The sequence below is a fragment of the Rhipicephalus sanguineus genome, chromosome 1 (assembly GCF_013339695.2).
Source record: "Rhipicephalus sanguineus isolate Rsan-2018 chromosome 1, BIME_Rsan_1.4, whole genome shotgun sequence".
Taxonomy (NCBI): domain Eukaryota; kingdom Metazoa; phylum Arthropoda; class Arachnida; order Ixodida; family Ixodidae; genus Rhipicephalus; species Rhipicephalus sanguineus.
This window is the reverse complement of record NC_051176.1, coordinates 214,793,935-214,818,785: the sequence shown is the minus strand read 5'-3', so window position 1 is coordinate 214,818,785 and position 24,851 is coordinate 214,793,935. Positions and strand designations below refer to the sequence as shown.

At 45.8% G+C, this 24,851-nt stretch overlaps 1 protein-coding gene across 4 annotated transcripts in view; it reads right to left on the bottom strand.

Annotated features, from left to right (window-relative positions):
* The window catches only part of LOC119407328 (ubiquitin carboxyl-terminal hydrolase CYLD), a 98,173-nt gene that overhangs the window by 68,702 nt on the left and 4,620 nt on the right, over positions 1–24,851 (bottom strand). The window contains exon 1 of one of the 4 annotated variants that reach the window (XM_037642091.2): positions 12,563–12,757. The exons of 2 other annotated variants lie outside the window; for them this stretch is intronic. In XM_037642091.2, the coding sequence (XP_037498019.1) occupies positions 12,563–12,635 (73 nt within the window). In that variant the 5' untranslated portion in view covers positions 12,636–12,757. Of the gene's footprint in view, positions 1–12,562; positions 12,758–24,851 lie in introns of those variants that run through there. One more of the 4 variants, XM_049419321.1, reaches the window with a different exon arrangement.

The following is a 24,851-nucleotide window of genomic DNA, read 5'->3' as shown; positions in this document are numbered from 1 at the left end:
GTGTGTGTGTGTGTGTGTGTGTGTGTGTGTGTGTGTGTGTGTGTGTGTGTGTGTGTGTGTGTGTGTGTGTGTGTGTGTGTGTGTGTGTGTGTGTGTGTGTGTGTGTGTGTGTGTGTGTTTGTGTAATATTAGAGGCAGGCGAGTGAGATCAGTTGCAAATTACTGACAGTCACCTTGCACACTACGGACAATGTTTTGTCTGGTAATTCACTAATTTGTTAATTAGGATTATTTAACTAAATTGCTAAATATTGACTTTAGGCGAGAAATGCGACTTGCAAAGTTCGAGAGGGTCTTAAGAAACCCCAAATGCATTATTTGCGATAAAGAAAGTCTCACGTATACATTTTTTCCGAAGCTGCAAAGAAAGCCGCGAAATACAAAAAGAACCACGTGACTAACGCATTCACGCGCAGCGAAAGTGCTCTCCTCAGCCGTGGTTTCAGCGAACGAAATCAGCTGTGGCCGCGACTCGCCGTCTCCGTTGCAGCGGTAGGCCGATAAGTTAACGGTGGTTTCTTGGCCTGCGCTCGCTACAACTTACACCGTCACGCGCACCAAGAAACCACCGTTAACTTATCGGCCTACTGCTGCAACAGAGACGGCGAGTCGCGGCCGCAGCTGATTTCGTTCGCTGAAACCACAGCTGAGGACAGCATTTTCGCTGCGCGCGAATGCGTTAGTCACGTGGTTCTTTTTGTATTTCGCGGCTTTCCTTGCAGCTTCGAAAAAATTGTATACGTGAGACTTTCTTTATCGCACATAATGCAATTGGGGTTTCTGAAGATGCTCTCCAACTTTGCAAGTCGCATTTCTTGCCTAAAGTCAATATTTAGCAGTTTAGTTAAATAATCCTAATTAACAAATTAGTTAATTACCAAACAAAAAATTGTCTGTAGTGCGCAAGGTGACTGTCGGCAATTTGCAACTGATTTCACAGACACACAAACACATAGGATGTTTCAAGAAATATCTCCGAAAATCCTAAAACTTCATGTAAATGGTATATTTGCTCAATGCCTTCATAATTACTTTTTCTGAGGTGGCAGACATCTTAACATGACTGGAGAAGCCAATTACGGTTCAAAACATTAGTGATTAAAAAATACATTAACTTAGTCAAGAGAGGTGGTTGGGTGTAATGGGAGAATATAAGTCCTTCCTGCATAAGCCCATTGCCGCTTTGAGATTTCTAAAAAGTGACCTTTGGTAATTATTATGAAGTAATGAAATCAGATCAAATTCACTGGTAAAACCGAAACCAATGTGCAGGTCAGCACAACTAGCAGACGACCACAGTGACGTCACCGCTCAAAACAGCGATTGTAGTGGTGTTATTTCTTATGCATTCGTTAACGCATGTGCGCCATTCGTGCTATAATTACCCCTAAAATTACCAGCGTCCGCTTTTTTATAAATCTCAAAACGACAATGCGCTCTTCGCAGGAAAAGTTCCAACTTTCCTGTTTGACTTGACCTCAGCTAATTAACAAGTTAATTTAATTATTTCTTTAATTGCTGCCATAATTGATGTCTCTAGTCATTTTAATATGTCTGCCACAGAAAAAGTAGCTATGAAGGCAGCGAACAAATATGGAATTTACCTTATTTTGGGGGATTTTCGGACACACTTATTCAAGTACTCTGTCTGTGTATGTACGTGTGTGTGTGCGTGTGCCAGGCCTGTAACCCAGGAATTTTTTCGGGGGGGGGGTGCACTTGCTGAGGGCCTTGGATATTTCAAGTAATAATTAAAAAGTAATAATTAAAATCTCAAGTAATAATTAAAAAGTTAATTAACGAAATTGTTAATTACTGATTTGAATGAAACTTTAGGTGCGGCAAAGTCCTTCCGCCTCGGCGTACAGTTCGTTTGCGAAGGCAAGAGGGGCCTGACTGTCATAGCATTTTTATTGAAAAATATGTATTGTCCAAAAAAAAAAGCACCCTGTATAGCAGGCTGTGTTTCTGCGAAGATTCAAGTAATGGTTAAAAATAGTTATTCTGAAATAAAAAGGCGCGCGGTTTCCAAGAGACATACCGTCTGGGAAAAAATGAAGCGAGTTCTCTCTAACAGTTGACAGCGAATTCCCGCTCTATATTAATTACAGCAGTTTGCTCGGCTAGTTGGAATAGTGAACTTTGATGCATTTCCAGCGGTTAAGCAAAATAGGAAAAAAAGTCACAGTTTCGCCGCAATGGCGAAGTAATGAATGCGATAGCAAGAAATTAATGCTATACGAAGTGAGGCTCGCCAATGGATACTCTCAGTTTGAACAGCGCTCCTGTTGCAAAGGCGGCCGAAGCAGAGAAGGAAACTGGCGTGCTTCAAGTGTCGAGCTGTGACACTTGATAGTTCGCGCTCATCTTCTGTTTGTTCGTTGTGTGCGGCGTCCCTTGAGCTCGAGTGGCTTTCGTACACTCCGTAACATGAGCGCGGACATCACGGTGAAAGCTTGAAACACTCCTCTTCCCCTCACCACGAGAAAACCACACGAGCAGACAGCGGAAGGGCAAGGTTCGCCCTGCGCAAATATAAGAAGCGAGCGAGCTCACCGACGACTTTTAAATGCGCCCGGCGCGCTCCTAGCGCCATCTCGCTGGCAATGAAGAAACGCTTATTATCGCCTGCCGTCTCTGAGTCCGTCCAGTGGTAAAGGGTGTGTATATAACGCTCGCCGTTAGCTACGTGGAGGATCTGCGTTTCGTGGCGTAGTGGATAGCGCCACTCACTGCGGAGTAAGAGGTCCCTGGTTCGATTCTGCGCTTCGGAAGCATTTTTCGGAATTATTTTTCTTTGGAGCTTTTATATATATATATATATATATATATATATATATATATATATATATATATATATATATATATATACTTATACATATACGGTGCATGACGGCGGCGACGGCGACGGCAAAATCCAGCCGAGACTGTCCATCAATAAAAGGGACAAAACTACGCACCAGCGTTCTGTCATTTTTTCTTTCCGTGTCTGCATGTTTTTCTGTCCCCCCTCCCCCTCTTATCTCTCTCAACCGCTGGAAATGCATCAAAGTCCCGCGAAGCGCGCGAAAACGAAACCGGGGTGCAGTAGCGCGCGAGTGGCTGCGCCTCGCCACTCGAGAGTCGAGATGACGTTACTGCTTACGTCAACCAACGACGGGCAATCGGCGCTCGTCGGCTCATCCAGTGCATGGACTCCGTCCGCCACGGCTAGCGGCCGGACAAGAGGGGCGGAGTGCGCGCGTGCCGCCCCTATAGTCCGGCCGTGGTCGGGCCGCGCGCATGTTCAGCGCGTCAGCGTCGCGCGGCTGCCGTCGGGAGCGTGGAGCGACGCAGTGTGCCTGCCGCTCGCAAGCAGCGTATCGAGGTGTGCGGCCAATAGAAGAGCGGGAATCCTTGATTACAATACAGCAGTGGACAGTGCGAAAAATGGCAGAAGGTTTGTAATGTTTCTTTGAAAAAAAAAAAACATTTTAAAAATGAAATAAGGAAAGAAATAAAAGGTTGCATTCTTTACAGCAATGTGCATATATTTACACACACGCATGCACATATGTGAACGTTGGGCCCCCACTCCAAACTAAACCCCGTCTACGCTCCGGTGTCGTAGCACAAAATATAGCGGAAAAATATCTGCAATGGCGGCTAAGCTCAACGTCACACTGGCATTTGCAAAATGAGTCAACAAGCCATCTGAGAAAGCAACTCTGCGCGTGCCAGACGCCTCGTTCTTTTTTAAGCCCACATTGTTATTTTTTTAAGCGATAATATGCGGCAGCCAAGGAAAAGTTTGCATTTTCACGTGACGTTTCGTTATCTTGATTAAACGGCAGAAACACTTTTTGCAATGTTTCCGTTTCGCGACAGAAAGTTAAGCAAAAAAAGGAAAAGAAAACGTAACCACCCAACAGCCGGTCAGAATGCCAACATGGTGGATAATGGCAGCAGTGAAGCCGCCATGCGCATGGTGAAGAACTTTAGGTACAGTGAGAGCTATAGACCTGAACCTGAAGCTAGCTACATTAAATGTGAAAATGTCCGCGAGATAGATCAGTAAACGGCTGTTGGAGAACCGGTGGCGGAAAAGTAGGGAGAAAGAACAAAAAACTAAATAGCGTAAAAACCAAAATTACTATACCGTAAAGCGCCAAATGTCAAGCTATGAACTGATAGTTTTTTAAAGAAAAAAACTTGGAGGACGCTCGAGCTTTGCCTTCAAGAGTAAAACACGACTGCGTAATCAGGCCCCGTACGCGCATCGCCTTCTAAATTGCTAGCCTAGCTTTTCTTCTCGGTGCATGCCTCAATCGTGTCGTAAGGAAACGAACGACTGTGCGCGTAACATTGGCCGTTTCAAACTATCCTAGAATGCCTACTGCAAGTACAGTTGTTAAGTGCCCACTACGCCACAATTCTTCATTTCGCGAATCAGCGAAAGGCCCACTACGCGACGCGAACTTACGCAACTGCTCACTACGTTGATGCAACAAGATCTCTGCTCTCTGTACAATCGCCATTTGTCCAGCGACTTGTGATGACCTCACCCCCCCTCCCCTCCCCTCCCCCTCCCCCTTTCTCCTTCTTTCTTTCCTTTTCTTTTTTTCTCTCTCTCTTTCTTGCCTTCCGGTGACGGGCTAGCAGACGCACGCGCGTAAGGGTCTTTCCTTTCTGTCTAGCCTCGCACCCCTACTGAAACATTCCGTATGCCATTCCAATAATTCCGTATGTTTCCGTAAGAATCTTACGGAAGTATATGGGAAATATATGGAAAATATACGGAAAACATATGGATCCCGTAGGAAACATGGAATTATTGGAATGGCATACGGAACGTTTCAGTAGGGACGTCACCGGAGGGCTCACATTGTTGTGCAAATAAAAATTATTATTATTATTATTATTATTTTGTAGCTGATGATGATTAAATATGTGAGCGCTTTGTAATGGGTGCGCGTTTAAAACACCCACTCGTTGCTCACTTCACGTGTTTTGACGCCTGGCGCGATTGTACGTCTGTGGCACGCAATATTACATGCGTTAAGGAGACTCCTCCCACTACATGGCATTCATATAGTGGGTGATTCCACGTAAGATCGAACAATCAACGGCTGGTCGACCTCTCAAATTTATTTCAAAATTTTATATATTATTGCCTGATGAGTGGAAAGAAGAGATCCGCAATTTGTTTTGCCGCCAAAAATTTTTTCGAAGCACAGGAAATCAATAATGACGAAGAGGTGGAGTAGAGCGCTCATCCGCTCTGCTGTTTTGGCCAACTTTCGTTATGCATTGCACAAAATATATTAAAGTTAGGTAGCTGAGATTTTTTTAACTATATATATGCATGGTTTTACTTCTGCTCAGGTATTTTTAGTTTTGATGTGTAGTGTAGATGTTTTTATAAAAAACCTCAAAATTGGCTCAGGAGACGTTATTTTCTTTACTTTGAAGGTCTTTATCTCAACAAATCCTTGTAGCAGAGCGACAAAAATTGCGCATTACGTTCTTCGCATGCTTATCTACAGGGGCGTAGCCAGAAATTTTTTTCGGGGTGGGGTTCAACCATACTTTATGTATGTTCGTGCGTGCGTTTGTATGTGTGCGTGTATATATACGCAAGCAAAACTGAAAAATTTCGGGGGGGGGGTTTGAACCCCCCAACCCCCCCCCCCCCCTTGGCTACGCCCCTGCTTATCTACCACACTGCCGAATCTTATATTTATATAACTTTTCAGTAAAGAGATATGATCGGGCTAAGTTAACGAAAACACCGGACAATGAAAACTTCTGACGACAATTAAAAAAAAACCCCATTTTTCATATTTCTTAAACTTTGTCCACTTATTGTCCTCCACATCAGCTTTCATAATCATTGAAAACATGTTGCATAATGTCGTTGTACTAATAGTTACGACCCCCCCAATGAGACCCTTGGGCAAGGATTGGCAATTCCGACTTCTTGCCCAGCAAGTGTATAAAATGCAGGGAGGATTGAATTGCTTTTTTATTAAAAGGCCAGCAGGTATCGAAAAAGGTGTCGCCGGCACTGAAGACGTTAATTTTGAAATTATTTGGTCACTGCAGCGGCCACGAGCGCGGGGCTACCGAGCAGGCGCGCGCGCATCCGAGATGCTCGTTGTAAGAGACGGCGCAGTGAGAGCTCGTTTTCGCCTCCTCAGACCGATTGAGTTCGAAACAGCAACACCTCTCGGGTGACTTGAACGCACGTGCACTGGAGCTTCGCTATTCTATCCGCCCTCTGTTCGCATCGCAGCTAGGTGCTGATAACACGACGGAGATGGAAGTAAGATGAAAACGCTATGAGCGCCCGCTTCACGCACGCTGCTGCCAGTTGCGATCAGTGGAAAGCATAAACGTGGCGCTCCAGTGGCAAAGCAAAATATAGAATGTCAAAGGAAAGAAAAGCAAAACTATCGGTAACCGGATGCGCTTGCCTATCTTAGATGTCGGCAGCAGACGGCCTGAACTAGCCACACGTTCAGAGCGCTGTTCACACTTCATTCGGCGCGGATAGTTCTTGTGCTTTGCTCTTACTCTACTCCTCCTGCGCGTCTCATGGCGAGAAAGTATAGCTCGGAATGAGTGTATTGTGGAGACTACCTTTCGAAGCACAAGAAGCTTAAAGGAGTACTGACACGAATTTTAAAAATTTTCGGATTGTTGATCTAAATAAAACTACTGGTGTCGAGAAACCTAAAACGACTATTGTGGTGCCTGGGAATGCATCGTATATATTTTAATTTGCGCCACCTTAAAAAGACACTTTCGGTTTAGATATCGAGGGGGTGGCTTCTCAGTGTCGTTTCATCGCGGTGTGACGTCACGGAGATACAGAAACTCGCGACATACTAGCAGCAAATTCGTCATCTGCTCGTGTTGCACATAAACAACGATGAGTGAATTGTCGTCCTGTGACCCTGGCAGTGATTTCTGCGATTTAGGCTGCATGCAGGACGCAGAACTTGCATACTCGGGGGAACTGTCTTGACTCGTCGGGATAATGTCCTTGCAGTGGAGCTTGCAGATGCTCAGCGACGAAAACTTCAAAGTCAAATTAAAATATTTTATATGTGTTCTCCGACTCCAGTGTGTGCACAGCGTTGAGCCTGCACACCAACGAAGCAAAAAATGTCCCTTTTGCGATGTCTCAAAATCGTGTCAGTACTCCTTTAATTATTGCAAAGAAGCCAAAATTTCGTAGAGTTACCGACCTAGGCATATACGCTTTGAAGAAACGTTTAACGCCCGAAAGATCAGTGACTGCCAGTGAGACGGACTACTTGTGCTACGCGTGCTTTTGCAACCACTGCCATGTAAGATCTTCACGGAACGCACAGTTTAACAATGACATTCTTATGGCCCCTGAAAAAGAAATCGACGTCATTAACCAGATCACTGCGACTACCGGTGTACGTGCGTTCAAGTCACCCGAGAGGTGTTGCTGTTTCGAACTCAATCGGTCTGAGGACGCGAAAACGAGCTCTCACTGCGCCGTCTCTTACAACGAGCATCTCGGGTGCGCGCGCGCCTGCTCGGTAGCCCCGCGCTCGTGGCCGCTGCAGTGACCAAATAATTTCAAAATTAACGTCTTCAGTGCCGGCGACACCTTTTTCGATACCTGCTTGCCTTTTAATAAAAAAGCAATTCAATCCTCCCTGCATTTTATACACTTGCTGGGCAAGAAGTCGGAATTGCCAATCCTTGCCCAAGGGTCTCATTGGGGGGGTCGTAACTATTAGTGCAACGACATTATGCAACATGTTTTCAATGATTATGAAAGCTGATGTGGAGGACAATAAGTGGACAAAGTTTAAGAAATATGAAAAATGGGTTTTTTTTTAATTGTCGTCAGAAGTTTTCATTGTCCGGTGTTTTCGTTAACTTAGCCCGATCATATCTCTTTACTGAAAAGTTATAAAAATATAAGATTCGGCAGTGTGGTAGATAAGCATGCGAAGAACGTAATGCGCAATTTTTGTCGCTTTGCTACAAGGATTTGTTGAGATAAAGACCTTCAAAGTAAAGAAAATAACGTCTCCTGGTCCAATTTTGAGGTTTCTTATAAAAACATCTACACTACAGACCAAAACTAAAAATACCTAAGCAGAAGCAAAACCATGCATATATTTAGTTTAAAAAATCCCAGCTACCTAACTTTAATATATTTTGTGCAATTCATAACGAAAGTTGGCCGAAACAGCAGAGCGGATGAGCGCTCTACTCCACCTCTTCGCCATTATTGATTTCCTGTGCTTCGAAAAAAATTTTTGGCCGCAAAACAAATTGCGGATCTCTTCTTTCCACTCATCAGGCAATAATATATAAAATTTTGAAATAAATTTGAGAGGTCGATCAGCCATCGATTGTTCGATCTTACGTGGAATCACCCTAGTGCTTTTTTCCGAAGCAGTTTCAAGCAATAGCGTAGCTCTACAGAGTAAACAATGGTCTCCCCAAGGAACCAATAAGCCCTTTTCCTGCATCCATGTTTTGACAGGCAATGTTCCACTGTGTAATTTGAAGAAAAAGGATCTTACTCCGGAATTTACCTCCATTTTTTTTTTTTTTACTCGGCTTAAGACATTCTGACCTGGGCCTACACGGTACATTGCTCTATAAAGAGGAACAGGAAGAATTGTATCTACTAGAACTTTCTATATAACTTTTAGAAAAACGCGTTTTTAATAAGAGACACGAATTACCTACTTCTTTCAGGTAACATCCAACGTTTTGTAGTAGGGTACGCATTTGGGCTGGTTGGTTCATGATTACGAGTGAAAAACAGCGCTAAAAAGACGGGACGAGAAAGGACAGCGCCGTGGTCCCGTGTCCTTTCTTGTCCCGTCTTTTTAGCGCTGTTTTTCACTGTAACGTTTGTTTTCATGTTGTCAGGTGCCACCACCAGTTCCGGCAACACCCTCCCAAGCCTATAAGCTGTATATATATGTAGCTGTATGTATAACAGTACATATGAACGGGTCTAAATCGGACGTGTTTTTCTTGACTGCTTGGATGTCGTCTTTTTTTGGATGTTCTTCAACGGACTTTAAAAAAGGATTTGCGCCATGACGCCTACGGCATAAGATTTCTCCCAGTTGAAAATGAGCAAGGAGTACCGTTCGATCTAGTTATGTTACTGGGCATGCACAGTATATGGCAGTCTAGAATGGCGGTGCGCCATGCTGATATTAATGCGCGTCCGGTTCGACACTACTTTTTTAATCTATATGTTCATTTGTGGAAACACAAAAGGTCCAACAAGATGTACCTGAATGGCTTCATCAAGTAGAAACCTTTCTACAGATGAAGCAATTTTAAGAAGCCTGCAAACTCTGATACTTGTGTAGTTTTTTTTTTTTTGTTCGGTATATATTTGTTTGTCACTGCTGTATGTATGTACGTAGGCAATAAAGAAAAAAAAATAGCGTAGCTCTGCGGTAGAACCCCCTGGTTGCCACGCAGACGGCCTGGGTTCGATTCTAACTCGAACCCAAGGTTTTTTATTATTTATTTTATTTACATCTTTCTCGATTTTTCGGTCACGGACAAGATGATTTTTCGTTCACAACCAACGACGCCGACACCGGACTTTCTGCGAAACGAGCTCTTTAACGATATCGCGTTAAGATAATAAATTCGGATAGACAAGGCATTAGGCCGAATTCGAAATTGAGTTTGATGGCTCACAGGCCACCGTTCCGCTTCCAAAGGGACATTCGCAGCATCCATCCATCGGTCTATGAGAAAATTTAGACATGATCTGTTTTGGCGCTTTCTGATGAGTTTTTTTTTTTTAATATTCTTTCTTTGCGCGTCCTGTTTATGCCGTGCTTATACCCATGACCTAATGACAATGCAAAGCGCATGAATGGACAACGACAAAAGAGGAGAACAAAACACGAGGGCATACGTCACGAGCGCTTGTCACTGCGTCACACCACCAAGGCCGAACCTGAGCATTAGTCAGGTTCATGACCTAACAATCCTGTTGCACCAGACTTACCTAATCACACCTATCACTTTTCTGCTACAATGGTAAGCGAAAGCCGGTGTTCTTTGTCAACAATATTCGTGTGAAAAACACTCGCGCGTTTGCGTTTTTTTTTTTTTTTCTTATTGCGATGCCGCCGCACGAAATTCAGCGCACATTCGCTTGGCTCATTTGGACAAGCCTCGAACGCTATACACGGCATAACAAAACAACAGGTGAGAGAGAGAGAGAGAGAAAAGCAACAGTATTAGAACCTCATAACTCGCGAGTAAATACAGGTCTGTCGACGGTTACACAATGAATTTTTCGTTGCTAATTATACAAAGAAAATAATTACGTTTTCTTCTTACTTTCCTGGAAAGAACGGCCGCGACTTTAAGCTAACGAAGTCACGCATACAGTGAAACGAAAGGAAAAGCTGCCGGTTGTGCGAAGATCTGTTGTCGCAGATATGCATACACATCACCGGAAGAGAGCTGAAAGATAATGACAAACGCGGTATCTGACGTCGCAGCCACGAAGTTTAGTTTTATCCGAATCTCTCTCTCTCTATCTTTTTAACGCGTAAGCATTCCTACGCCGACTCAACGAGAAAACTGTGTCCGTCCGACCGTCCCTCTGTCACGTAAGAGGAATTGCTAAAATTTCTTTGTGCTGCACTGGGTTTCGAACCTAGGGCTCCACGCTCCGCATGCGACTGTCTTACCGACTACAGGCCACACAACCACGTTTCCAGAATGAGAATATATCTGAACCATATGAATGCGCTGTACCTGTGCAAAAAAACAAAAAAACACTTTCTATGGTTTTGTTAAAATACTTCGTGTTAAAATACTCTACATGTCAAGTTGACGTGGAGCACTGTAGATATCAGGAAAATTCCGACTTTGCGAAAATTTAATCCTATAGCGGGATGGGCCTTCGTTGGACTGTTCCAGACGCTGACGAACGCTAGAATCAAGAAGATACCGTGTTGATGCCGCCCGAAAACAAAATTCCAGGGAAGACCGCAACCATAGACTTTCCTACTCCTACGGTAAAACTGTACGCTTACGCATGAATTATACTACTCGCAATGAAGTTTCCACGTTTTTTTTTTCTTGTGAATTTTTTTTTCTGCGTGGTACGTACTAGCTGTCGTGCGTGATGGCAGATGCAACAGTTACCGGGACGTAGGAATGCGTTCGCCCACCGACTGGTCCACGGGGGGCGTAGACACCCCATTTCCCTGTCGCCCCTTAAAACCTTAATGCACCCGATTACCGGCTCAATTGAACCTTGCGTAAACAAATTTCAAATTTCGATCACAACAAGCATTTATTTTTAGTGTCCCTCAATGTCCAACTACTTCGGCTTCCACAGCTGTGACCTGTGCAGATGCATAAGTATAGCAATATGTCAGAAGGGAAACCATCCCTTTCTGCTTAATTGTCTGTGCAACAGTTCGAAATAAAATGGCATTCCTGAAACTAAAACCGCCTTTCCGCACGCCTTTCTGCACAATAAAACGCGGGAGCTGTCTGGAGCTTATGCTTATTTTTGCTATCCGTTTGGTGCGCCACGGCTGCAAGCAGCCACGCCGAAAGAGCATACGCAGTTTGCGGAGCAACGCCGGTCGCGAGGTCGCCAATGCAGCGCGCACGCATGTTTTCCCACGCCAGCGTAGCGTAGCCGATCAGAAACGGAACATCGCATCGGAACAATGATTCATTTGGAAGCCCGGCGTCCCTTCAACAACAGCTGCGTCGAAACGAGGACAGCGCGTCACGCACTCCCAATGCGACATGCAGCACTACGATCACTTGTGGCGTGCTGCGCATGTCACAGCAGGCAGAAGACGCCGTAACCCGAGGCCGTTCCGGCAGCATGCAGCGTCCAAACGACACAAGGACAATCGCATTTATGTTCGCACCAATAAACATATTCAGCGATGTAATCACGTAAGCAAGATCATCTCTTTGCTTATAGACGAACTGGTATTGCTTGTGGTCCATATTTTTAACATCACAGCCCAGATGACGCAGACGAACGCGCTACTCAGCCTAGGTGTGTGAGCATGCAGTGACGCGAACTTCTAAAGCGCGGCGGGCTGCGATGGACCACGTGTTTTTTTTTCCAGCTGGGGAGCGGGGGCGGCTCTCGCGCGCTAAGAAAAAGCGCGAACAACGCATCTCCTTCCGAAACTCCGCTTAAATGCCTACTGAGCCATGGGGACAGCATGATAGGTGCAAATATATACATCAAGGTGTCAGAAAAACGTAGCAACGCGCACAGCGGGCCGAGAGGCTCCAATTAGCCAATTTTTTGCGGTTAGGTCGCTTTAGGAAATGCTGACCCTTCTATTTTAAAAATACGGCGGAGAATGTGAAACAAGAAACAAAGCTCCAGTCAGCAGCTTGGGCGCTGCCTTCTAGAGCAACGGAAACATTTCCGAAGACTCGCTTTAGAAATTCGGCCAACGCTATAATCGTAAAGCAGGTCGGAGGTGAATAAATAGCAGAAGCGTTCACAACCACTGCTATCGAGGCAGCCCCTGGGTGCGGCACCTACCATGACGGTCGCGGGGTAGGTACATGTCGCCATCCCCGCGCGGTCTCCTCTTCTTGGAGCACATGCAGTCCATGAAACTGGGCCGCGCTCATGGGTGGCTTCAGCAGCGACGGCGGCCGCAACTGCGCGCCCCCGCTCGCCGCGACGAGCGCTGTGCCAAAAGTCGCCCTCTTCGCTCGAGGTGTGCGTCGCTCGGACTCCCCCCCCTACGTCGACGACGCGCGGCCGTCGAAAAACAAAACGCTCGCGCCGCCAGAACGACAGGCCGCCGAATGGCCGTGTTTTTCGTCGCTCCCGAACGCGCGGTAGCCTGGACCCTGACGGAACCCCCTCCCCTCCCCTACAGCCTTAACCCTTTCACCTTTCCATTGTGTCGCGACGACGCGACAACAGCGGCCACACTTCGAAACCGGCGGGAAAACTGTGCCCGGTTTGATCATCAGCTACTGGACAGCCTGCATTCGATGGCTGAAGCGCACTAAGCCCCGCCGCACGAGGCCGGCGCCATGCATGTCCACCCTTTAAAAATAGCCGCGGAGGAGAGACCGGTAGAACGTCGCGCAGCCGCCGACGGGCAGCACGAGAGCAGCTGTCGACGGCCGTTCGCACAGCATGGGCCGTGGGTGCTAAGGTCGACCATCCAGAACTTGGAGCTCGGGAAGAAATGGTTCCGAAGTCGGACAAACGCAATCAAGAGCGACAGTTACGATTGGAAACAGGGTACATATGAGTACACATGACATTCGCGGATCTCCGCATGACAATCTCTGTTTCATCATGACCACTGCGATCACGCCAGGAGCGCGCATTTTATATAGGCCTGATCTAAGAGCATGCGGATTGTAGAGTCCGCGCGGATTATTTCCATGAAGCGTGGAAACTTGGGCAAGTTGGTAGGTCATAATTGAATAAACGAACAGCGCAACAGACAAGGACAGAGGAAGGTAACAACACACAGCGTTGTGTGTTGTTACCTTCCTCTGTCCTTGTCTGTTGCGCTGTTCGTATATTCTATTGGATTATTTCCGTCCTTTCACAAGGCCTCAAAAACGCTAGTCGCAGTCCAAGTGGGTTACACATTCTTGGAAAGACGCTGCATCCGGAAAACGCCTGTATATAGGTCACACACGATGGGTAACTGCACGTTATAGCAACTTGTCCTGTACTTTGTTGAGTGGAAAATTACCACTGCTATGGCAAGAACTGTCATAGAAGTTCTGCGAAAGGGGAACTGAGTGCCAAGCCAAAGAAAGTGAACGTGGCGTGCAGGGGCGTAGCCAGAAATGTTTTTCGGGGGGCGGGGGGTTCAACCATACCTTATGTATGTTCGTGCGTGCGTTTGTATGTGTGCGTGCCTATAACGCAAACAAAACTGAAAAATTTCGGGGGGGGGGGGGGTTGAACACCCCCCCCCCCTGGCTACGCCCCTGGTGGCGTGCGATAGCGTTGTTTTATGGTGCAGCGACTTGCGTCCCGGGTTTTTTTTATGGGTGCCCGCCACTGCGTAGCCAGGGGGAAGACGCCCCCCCCCCCCCCCCCGAAATTTTTCAATTTTGCATGCGTATGTATATGCACACATACATACAAACGCACACACGAACATACATAAAGTGTAGTGACCCCCCCCCGCCCCCCCCCCCCCCCAAAAAAAAAAGCACGCTACTGGTGCCCGCGTTATTCATCCACGTATTGCGTATGGTTTCTATCGGCCCCACGCATTGCCCGCTTTTTTGTTATTTAGTGGTTACTCTTATTAAGATTTCAACTGAAGATAATGCTTCAGGCATCAATGTTTGCATAAACACCCTTACTATGGTCCACAAAGGGAAGGAGGGTGTTGATACACCACAGGAGAAAAAAACGCTTTAACCAGATTCTCCGTCCAGTGCAAGATAACATGACACACATAAATGCATCAAATAATCATGGACTGAGCGTAAACGTTTCGCAGCCTATAGGCAAGAGGGCATCGAAGAGTGAATGAACATAAAACATATCGGGGTGACCGTGCTTTCCCGTTTTTACTGTATGCGAAAAGGCTACAGAAGACTCGAGCTGCAGAACTGCCTCCCGGATCGCAACAAGTTCTGCGGCAGTTGCCGACCCATGGTTTGTTTTAAATGGACGACAAGTTTAGGGATGACGAAAATCGCAGTATAAGGACGATGTCGTGACAGACCCGGCGCTCTTATATAAGCGTACAGTACAACCAGTGTCCTTCAATACTGGTACAACACACAAATTTGAAACTGTAAGCGGCGAGATGAAACGCAAGACACCTTCGCTATCCCAGGGATCTGACCCACGGAGGTGTTCTGGGAATACCGGCGAGAGAGAATCTACAGAATGCTCTCATGGGGCGCGATATGGTCCGCGATAACCTGCAGACAGGGTGGGTGTTAGGGCGCGATGACAATAAGAAGCGAAGAAGGTATGTGTTATCAAATAGGATAATATATATATATATATATATCTCAGATTTTTTTGTTGTAATTACTGTGCAGACATTATTAATATTTTTATCGCACGTGTCAGGCAGCACCATTCTATTCCTTGAGCTTGCTTTCTCGAAATAGCGGATTTGCACAATACACTAAGATCCTTAATTCGGATTTCACGGGACCGGGAAAAAATGGCCGAATTAACCAAAAGCCGAATTATAGAAAGTATCAAGAGAGCAATAAACGATGCCTATTCCATCAATACATTTTCATTTCCTTGGTGAATACGTAAATTCTGTACTTATTTTGCATAAGAGCAGTGTAAAAGCCGCAGTTTTCGTCATTCACGAGTTCGTTCACAATGTGACCGCGGCTGAAGATCCCCGTGTCTTAAGCTGGAACGGGCTCTGAACCCATGGCTTATTACGTACCGCCGCCTTCAGCACCACCACGCGCACGTGACGATAATTTTTGCGCCGGAAAAATAGCCGGCAACTCATCATTCGTCCACCACAAGCGCGTTTTATGCCAGCATAAATGTAGATGTAGATGTAGATCCTATACTGCTTGGCTCACACCCACTCAGGGGGATTTGCCAAGAAACGGGTAGCTTAGAAAAAATATTCAAAACTCGAAATGAGAATAATTTCTCATTTTGTACAACAAAAAGATTTTATATATATATATATACAGGTTAATTTTGTGAGAATAAATAGCTGAAGCTCTTCATCTTCAATAGCTGCCACCAGATTTGAATTTTGTGACATTGCGCGCGCATTGTCCGAAGTCAAAACGAAGCTACTGAGTGCTGCATCCGCTGTGGACGAAACCGTGGTCGCTAAATTAAGACACGATCATTTCGTCCACGCAGTTCTAAAGGCATGCGCACGGCTTACGTTCGGCGTCGAATCGAAACTGCTGAGCACCGCATCTGCTGCTGAATAAACCTGGCTCGCTAATGCGCGATCATGATGTCGACCACGCAGTTCTGAAGGGGCGCGGCAAAAACGAAACTACTGCTTGTCGCAGTTTTGACCCCAGTCGCCATCGACGCGATCATAGATATCGCCCATGCAAGCCGTTCCCGTGCGCCAAGAAAAATCGAAAACGAAACAATTTTGCCGCAACATTGCGATTGTGGTAAGGTTGTGCATGGCGGCCACACCTTTCTGAAGGCCCGCGGCCGCTGGTGCGTTGTTCGCGAACGCCGCTTTCGCTCCTTTGCGTCGCACATTCGCGACGCTTCGTGCTTGGCGAGCTCCGAGGGTCGTCCGAATTAACCGGGTTGCGGTATCGTGCCGATGTATTTCACCACGCATACCTTGGGAATGAATATCTCGAAACTGGTTTCATCAAGAGAATGCAGTTCCAAGTCGATACACCTTTCGAACTCGCCGGCTACAATTCGTAGATTACATTATGTGTCGTAACGCAAGTTGTTAAATTAGGGGAATTTCGTTTATTAGGCAAATACGCACTTCGATATGTGCAGCAAAGCAATTCCCTGCTCTTCAAGTCATCCAATTGCTTATACTAGTATTGTGCTATAAGCCTCAGTAGATTTTTTTAAACAGTCCGTGTCTCTTAAGCGCCATAAAAAAGAGCGCTCCACATGAAGCAGCAGATTGATTACGGGCGACAGGAGTCTTGGTACGCCATCCGAGAGCAGCACCGCAACTGTTTGCAGCTTTAGCTGGCTTCTAGACTGGCGCGCTGTATGGAAACTAGGTCACAAAGAGAGAGGGAGAGAGGACTCTCGCCTTTGGCTTTGGATACGAAATTGACATATCGAACGTCACATTTGATTATGATTATATCGAGAGAGAGAAAATAAAGACCTTTTAGACGTGGCAAATGAAATTGAATTCTACTCGAATACGACTGTTAATTATATTATTACACCCCCCCCCCCCGTTTACTATGGGTTATAACTAACAAGATCAACTGGTGTGATAATATTTTTTGCTCATAAATTATTGTTTAGCATTGGCAATATGTTAACTTGACGGTCACGATTCCCGTGTCGCGATTCCAAATAATTTATAGCCGTGTTAGATCACTATTATACGCGTTACATTAATATACGTGAGTGTGGATGAACGCGTAGTAGTATGATAAGTAGAAGTCATGACAAGGACGGCTCGAGCCCTAATGATATGTGCGAACGCAATAAAATCCCCTTATTTTTTTAATTTTTTTTTGCTATATAACACTGTTTTTTTTTTGTTTTTTTTTTGCATGTATCACATCTACGTATAGTATATGCATGACTTCTGTCACTCACTGAGATCGAGTGATCGTTATCAGTCTGTTCATTTCGCACCAACCTAACGAATTGTGAAGGCCTGGCCAGAATCAACGCTGCAAGGTTACTAACATTGTCAGGCGCTTAATAGAGTTAAAACTGTAGTGTCGTCAGATGCTACAAACCGTTGGGGGCCCAAGCTGCATCCCCGTGACACACCATAGGCTCGTCCTTATGAATTTGTGGTAAGCGCAGAAATACTTAACGATATGACTCCTGCAAGTCTTTTCAAAGCGTGGCCCTGCAAAGTTAGTTACGGCAACTTGTATTATGATTCCTAATCGAACGCAAGTTTCATATAAGATGGTGACGAAGGCATACAAGCGAAAGTAATGCGCGAAGGCAGCAAACTGAGCCATACAAGTTTCGATATCACTTTTTATGCGTCTTCTTCTGGCGGACGCATAAACATCTGCTTCCTGAAGGTGAGCACCTTGAAAAAGTGCGCTTTATCGCGCGAAGTCAAATGTTCCTTGTCGAAAGCCAATATCGCTCAGGTAAAGCTTCACGCGCTTTGTCGACGAATCCAGCTTCCCCAGGCGCGGCAGTAGAATCGGGCTACAACATACTTGTGGCGCTTTTTTTTTAAAGGAGCCAAATGCACTTTAAATGAAACTGAGAAAAACGCACTCTTTCGCTACTGCCTATATGGTCGGGCCTGCTGCAACAATTTTCTGCCAGCGTGTTCCTGTCCTCTAAATAAGTCAAATCTGTTTTGCGGCTAAAATCTATATAGCCCACTATCGTCGGTATTCAGGAGTAAACTTTGTATTTGGGTCTTATAGATTGGAACATTTAATTTGGGCTTGAATTAGCTCATAAAAGAAGCCTAAAACGATTCGAATGTACGGTATAGCAATATTTTGCGATAAATTTAACATCATCCTAGTGCTTCCATCGGTGCCGTCCTCCGTCGAATGCGCGTAATGGCGACGACTAGACTTGAAGAGCGAGTTGTCCTTCCTGGCAAAAGGCGCACTACTCTGGATTGTCGGCAGCGTTTTCTTGTTCTTGGCATCTACTGAAGGCCTTGAAAAGTGCTCCAGCTCTTCTTCTTCGGAGCTCATTTTATGCCGTGCCGTTTCGAATAACTTCTTCTGCTTCAAGGAATAGATAGGTTTTCAATATCTTCATTTCATATATCTTTTATTTCAAATATATCGTCTTCGAGCGAAAGAAGGACATGATACTGCAGCGCTAAACTCGAGAAGAAACGCTAACAGGCAAAAAGAAATAGGAAAGAAGGCCTCTTACTCTTTATATGCGAGCTTTGCCCTACAACATCATGTCCTTCAGTAAGTGCCAAATCGCCCTAGAAAAACTAATTGTGGAACGTAAACACTATAGCAAAGCAATGAGGACACAAATAAAACAGATTGGATGAGACCATTTTGGTTGTTTTGGTGACGATTGTCGACGCAGCGCTCGTTTAATGAATGTGACTCAGTTTGATTGAAACAGATGCAGCATTTGGCTCATTTTTTTATTAGAAACTGCCTTTTTGAGTTTACGTTACAATCAGGAATGGCCCCATTTTTATTCCAACTGTTTTAGAAGTTAAAGATACTTAGGCACGCTTTACGCTCCCGTGAAATTTAGCCCAGTTTCGGTTTCTGCATTTGGCTCTTTTTGAAAAAAAAAAAAAAAACGCCACACTTTTCCTTGAGGCTAGATTAATGATGCCGATGTTAGCAGGTGTCAGCTTTATCACTACGTTATCACTAAGACCATTGGCCGTTCGCTTTAGCTAATGATGTCCGGCATCGGGAGTGGCAGAAATATTTTTCTTACGAAAGATTACCGCGTATATGTATGCTAAGAAGCACTCACTTAAATATTGTTCACTTGAGTACTGCTCATGCAACCTTCAGAAACAGCGCAGAGCCTTCAGTATTAAGTTTGTTCCCAGTATGTTCAGAAAGGTTACCTTTCTGAACATACTGGGAACATACGAAGTAATGTAATGTGTATACACATTACATTACTTCGAATTTTTAGTTATCTTACGGCACTTGTTTTTAAGAGCGCGTCTCGGTGTGAAGGGTTTGAATTTGATTTCTTGCAACTCTCAAAACGAGATCAGGTCTTAATAATCTAACCAAATACACAACACCCTTCCTATCCCAGTAGAACAACATCGCTTTGATTCGCTATTCGGTTGTGCAGCAATCAATGAGGCCTCGAAAGTGTTACGGCTCCAAACTCCCCACTTCAAGTTCAATTCTACAGCAACATGAGCATAGTTCCTCCATTTGCAAAAGTACTGCAGAAAACGATCGTGCATGAGATCGGCGCTCAGTGGCGGGGATACTGTTGCAGAGATTACTGTCTTTCAAATATGAACACGCCAAGCCAGCAACATCTGGTTCGATGTCGTTCTTTGCAAGTTGTTCGTATGTTGAAAAGTTGCAACGCTCGGTTCCCGCGCGGTCGTGTTGTGTCGAGTGTGTGAGAACGACATTGTGGATCAATCGCAGGAGTGATGCACCGCTCTATGTGGCCAGGAGCACCTGGGCACTGGCGACCTCCTCAGCCCGCTTAATGACCTATCGTCGCGGTCTGGGTCAGAGCTGAGCCTCACACTGCTCGGGATTAATGATCGTGATGTACTGTACCTCGTGAGCTCAGATTACACGGGGCAGAGGTTTGTTACCTTTTGACATTTACTGCATGTGCCCCCGCACACTCCTAGTTGGATATGTGAGTAAAAAAATGGGGGGAAATGCCTGTCAGGCGACTTCCCGCCATTCTCACAGGGGTTTGCGGCCTGGACGGGCTAACGTTGAGCAATTTCTTGATTTGAATCTCTGCATCATACGGTCCCTCACCGTCCCCGGTTCGAGCTGGCCGTCTGCCCGGTTGTCGAATCCTCTATAGCGATACCGTCGTGGCTCGTGGTGTGTCGAGGAAGGTACACGTGCGGGCCGCCCTGCTTGAAAGCCGCTATATAGTCGGTCATATTGGTGAAATTCGAGACATGTCCGGGAAAATACCGTCACACAACGAATATGCATTTCGATATTATCAATTAGAATATGTTAATATAAGTGCGCGATTCTAAAGGCAATTACAGAGCTGTATATTACACGTTTCCCGTGCGCCTCCACCACAACCGACACTACTACGGGGCTACAATAACTCGCAGGATGCTTATGTTTCGCCTTTAAGAGTGCAAAGTGGCAGCGTTATAAGGCCCTCTTTGCACTGCCTTCTCATTCGCTTGTCATGCTTCGCTTCTCAGTGGACACTTCAAACGTGCTGCAAGGGAAATATACGTCTGTGCACGTGACATATGGTCGTTGTAAACTCTCATAGGGCGCCTTCTGCAACTACAGTTTCGAAGTGCCCATTACGAGTCTGTAAGGCCATATGCGCACCTACGTAGTCATAGGCGTGCGCACAGGGGTGGGGGGGGGGCGGCGGCCGCCCCCCCCCCATTCACCTAAGAGGGGGAGGGGGCGCTGCGACTCGGGGGGGGGGGGGCGCAATGTCAGCGCCATACACAGACATAATTGGGAGGGGGGGGCGCTGCGACGAACATTCGCCCCCCCTGAAGGGGAACCCTGCGCACGCCTATGACGATGGCGATGAATTACAGCTCAGCCCTTTGTAATGGACTGGCAGCCTTCAAGCACCCACTCGTTACGTAATTCACATGGTGTCACGCCGGGTGCGATTTTACGCTCCTGTCACGCAATATTAAATCTGTTAACGCGACTTATTGCCTGATATGACGATTGTATGGTCTTTTTCTCAGTTTCAAGCACTGACGTGGCCATGTGGTAGACTACTTGACTGCACGCAGAATATCTATAGGTTCGATTCCGGCTCGAACCCCGATTTTTATTCTTTGCATCCATCGGGACTTTTCGATCACATCGCATTTTTTTGCGTACGGGCTCTTTAACGCTATAGCGTTAATGCAGATAAGAGTTGTCCCGACTTTTCGAAGCCCGTTTGCTGGAGTTCATTTACCAATGGACACAAGTTCACGCCGGCGTAATTTGGGGATGAAAAGACGTCAACAATAGCACCACCAATTCTTCTGCTTAAAGCAAACCCCATCGGGTTGCGCAGCACAGTATATCTTGGCCAGCAATTTCGCTTACGCTATAGCGTTGAAAATTCTTGCCCTATTTAAACCGGTGTTAAGTTTTCCCTCGGTAAATGCGTTCCACCAAAGAACCGCCTGCAAAAGGTTTCAGGCACTGACCGAGTGGCTTTCAAGGCATATCGAGCAAGGAATTCTGCCTATCAAATAGGCTGCTCTAGATGAACAAGTGTGCGCACGGTCTTTTTTTTTTTTTTTTTCCCGGTCCGACTGTAGGATGTGCGCGAAGGACAACCAGACTCTCCGGAAAAGCTCTCACCGTCGTGTCCAAGCATACACAGAGGTCGAGGTATGTTATGGTGTTATTTATAAGCATCACGTGGCTGACTGATGCAAGAGGCAACCTACGCGCCAATTTCACCCACACCCGGCGGTGACGTCCGCGCCCTGCTAAGAGCTGCTAGAGAGAGCAGCTATACGTACGAAAGACGTGGGCGCGTTTCAGTCTCCGCACGATTTATTGCGCAGAACCCAAGGCGCTCTTCCTTTCCGCGCTTTCCGCAGACATCCGCGCCAAACGACACACGATCTGTTGCGAAGGGCCGTTTCTCAGCGGAGTATGAAAGAACAAAATCACGCAGAAAAGGTCGTCGTCCATCCAACTGGTGCAGTTTAACGCCCCAAATACATCTTCCTAGGTTGCGAGCGTAGAGAAAAGAATTAAGGCAGCTTCGCGGCGGTGGTGCCAAGCCTGAAGGAACAACGGAACTGGGCGACCTTTGTTTGTTTCTCTTCATTAATCTCTTCCTTTTTTCTTCTTCCATTTATTCTTTCTTTCTATCTATTTCCACTCTATTCCCTTTCTCTCTCTCACTTCCACCTTCTATCTCTTTCTGGCTTGTTCTGTTTTTTTCTTTTTTTTTTGTTTCTATCTCTTTCTTTAATCTCTCTGTGTTTCTATTGTTTTTCCTTCCTTGTCTTTCTTTCTCTCAATTTCTCTCTTCCTCTTTCTTTCTATCCTTTTGTTTCTCTCTCTCTGTACTCATTATCCCTCCCATACGAGTTATTGCATCCCACGCCGGACAAACCGGCGCAGCGGGAGAGCGCGCGCCGGGCACATATGTTCGGGGAGCGAAGCAGATGAAGAGGACGACGAAGAGAGAGCGCGCCGGCCGAGTTATTGCGTGGCACGCGCTAGAATGGTAAAGGCCATTCATGATGATGATAGTTTCACCCCTGCCGTAACACTATCATCATCATAAAAGGGTATGTGCCACTGAGTTTGGGCAAATCCCACTACTCACCGCTACGGCGTGGCCTGTAATAACCCTGATTAGGGAGCCTACATATGTAGGCTCCCTAACCATGATGGGTGAGGGAACGAACGCAGAGAGAGAGAGAGAGAGAGAGAGAAACAGAGACGGAAAGAAAGATAGAAATAAATAAAAATTCTTGCCGAAAAAAACGATCCGAAGGCGAGCGTCCTAACCACTCGGCTATCCAGGCACGCCAGCAGAGCATGCGAGCAGACCTAGAGAGCCATGGGGTGACCAAAGAAAGTGCGTACTCCCGAGCAGGAAGCAGCGCATCTCGAAGCTAGACTTGTCGGTCGACGGGCTCGTGCTTCGCTGCGCCTAGCTTTGCACAACTTATTGCAAACAATATATAAATACATATATATATATATATATATATATATATATATATATATATATGAAGGAAAGAAGTGTTAATTTCAAGGGCTCGTTTTCTTTGTTATACACAATATTAATGAGAACTAACAGACAATAATGTCAAGGAAAGTATAGGGGATGTTTTTAGTAATAAATGTAAGGTAATTGTGAAGAAAGAAAAGCGGACGAAAAGATAGCTTGCCGCGGGCAGGGACCGAACCTGCGACCTTCGAATAACGCATCCGATGCTCTACCAACTGAGCTACCGCGGCGGCCATCCCCCCGTCCACTTTATAGGGTATATGTGTGCATTTAAACGTGGGAGCGTCAGTCAGCGCCGCCAGTAGCCATGACGGCGAGTGTTTTACTAAAAACATCCCCTATACTTTCCTTGGCATTATTGTCTATTAGTTCTCATATATATATATATATATATATATATATATATATATATATATATATATATATATATATATATATATATATATATATATATATATATATAATTACAGCTCCGCCGTAAAACTTGGGATTCATTTTTACCCCGAAGGTAAATTTCAGCAACCACAGTTTCCGCATTTCGGACCGATCGGAAAGAGAGCTCAGTAATTAAAGCATGGATATTAAATCTGTCGTTGCTGTGGTGAAAATTTGCGGGTATATTTAAGCATGATTAATTACAGAAAAGTAATTACATGTCCAGACCCCAAATGCAGCTCTTAATTGGAGCTGCTAAGGTATGCAGCCGAGAAAGCGGGAGCGCGCTGCCCCCCCCCCCCCCCTTGCGTAATAGAGACAGCTCTTGGCGCTGGCTTGGCGCCAGTATTACTCAATAGACCTAAAGGCCTAAGGGTCAATATGAGGTATGTTGATGACATATTGGTAATTACACTACAGCAATACGAGAAATGTCAGCCGTACCGTGAGCGGAGTCTTGATAAGCCAGCAGCACAAGTTCTTGCTAGAAGACATACAAGTACTTTCTGCAAAGTTCTGACTCGTTTCCTGGAAACTATGTTGTATATAATACATCGTCTCCGCGATAAGTCAAGTTATTGTCTTATTTCGAATTATTTTTCTATATAGCCAATTTGTAAGTGTGCAACAGCTGTGTTGACAGCAGATGAGGCCAGAAAACCGCATAGGTTTCCTAGCCACTATCCTATCAGTGGTAAGGCGAAAGCCTTAGGTGCCTCATCAGACGGCGTGCGATACGAAAGCTCGTGTGACCTCGCGTGCAATAATAAAAACCAGGCACTCTGCGAGGCAGTCAAGCATTCTGAGTCTGGAAACAAAAGGGGGGGGGGGGTAGCCAACGTTTCGACGAGCAGACTTCAAGCGATCTACCAGGCTGCAACTGCCAGTTAAAGCCTTGAAGACCGTTTGACGTCCGCTCGTCGAAAGGTTGGATCCCCGTGTTTCGAGGATTTTTCATCGCTTGAAGATTCCATCTTCCCGTGAACCTTATTTCGATTTACAATTTATGCAGAGCGCCAAGGACTTCCGTTATCGGGTCAGTGGGTTTCCACCACGCTTGTGCGAATATCTTCGAATATGCGCTCGAATGTTTGATAATCGCTTCGGCTCGAATTTTAGTATTCGATAGCGTGCGCAGGGTTCCTTATCAGGGAGGGGGGGGGAGGTCCGTTACAGCGCCCCCCCCCCCCCTACTAAGTCAGTAGTAAATGTATGGGGCAGACTTTGCGCTCCCCTCCTCTTAGATAACTACGAGAGGGGGGGGGGGCGCCCCCCGTGCGTACCGCCTTTGATTTGAAGTATATTCATAACCAACGAATACGTATTTTTCCGCGTAAAACCC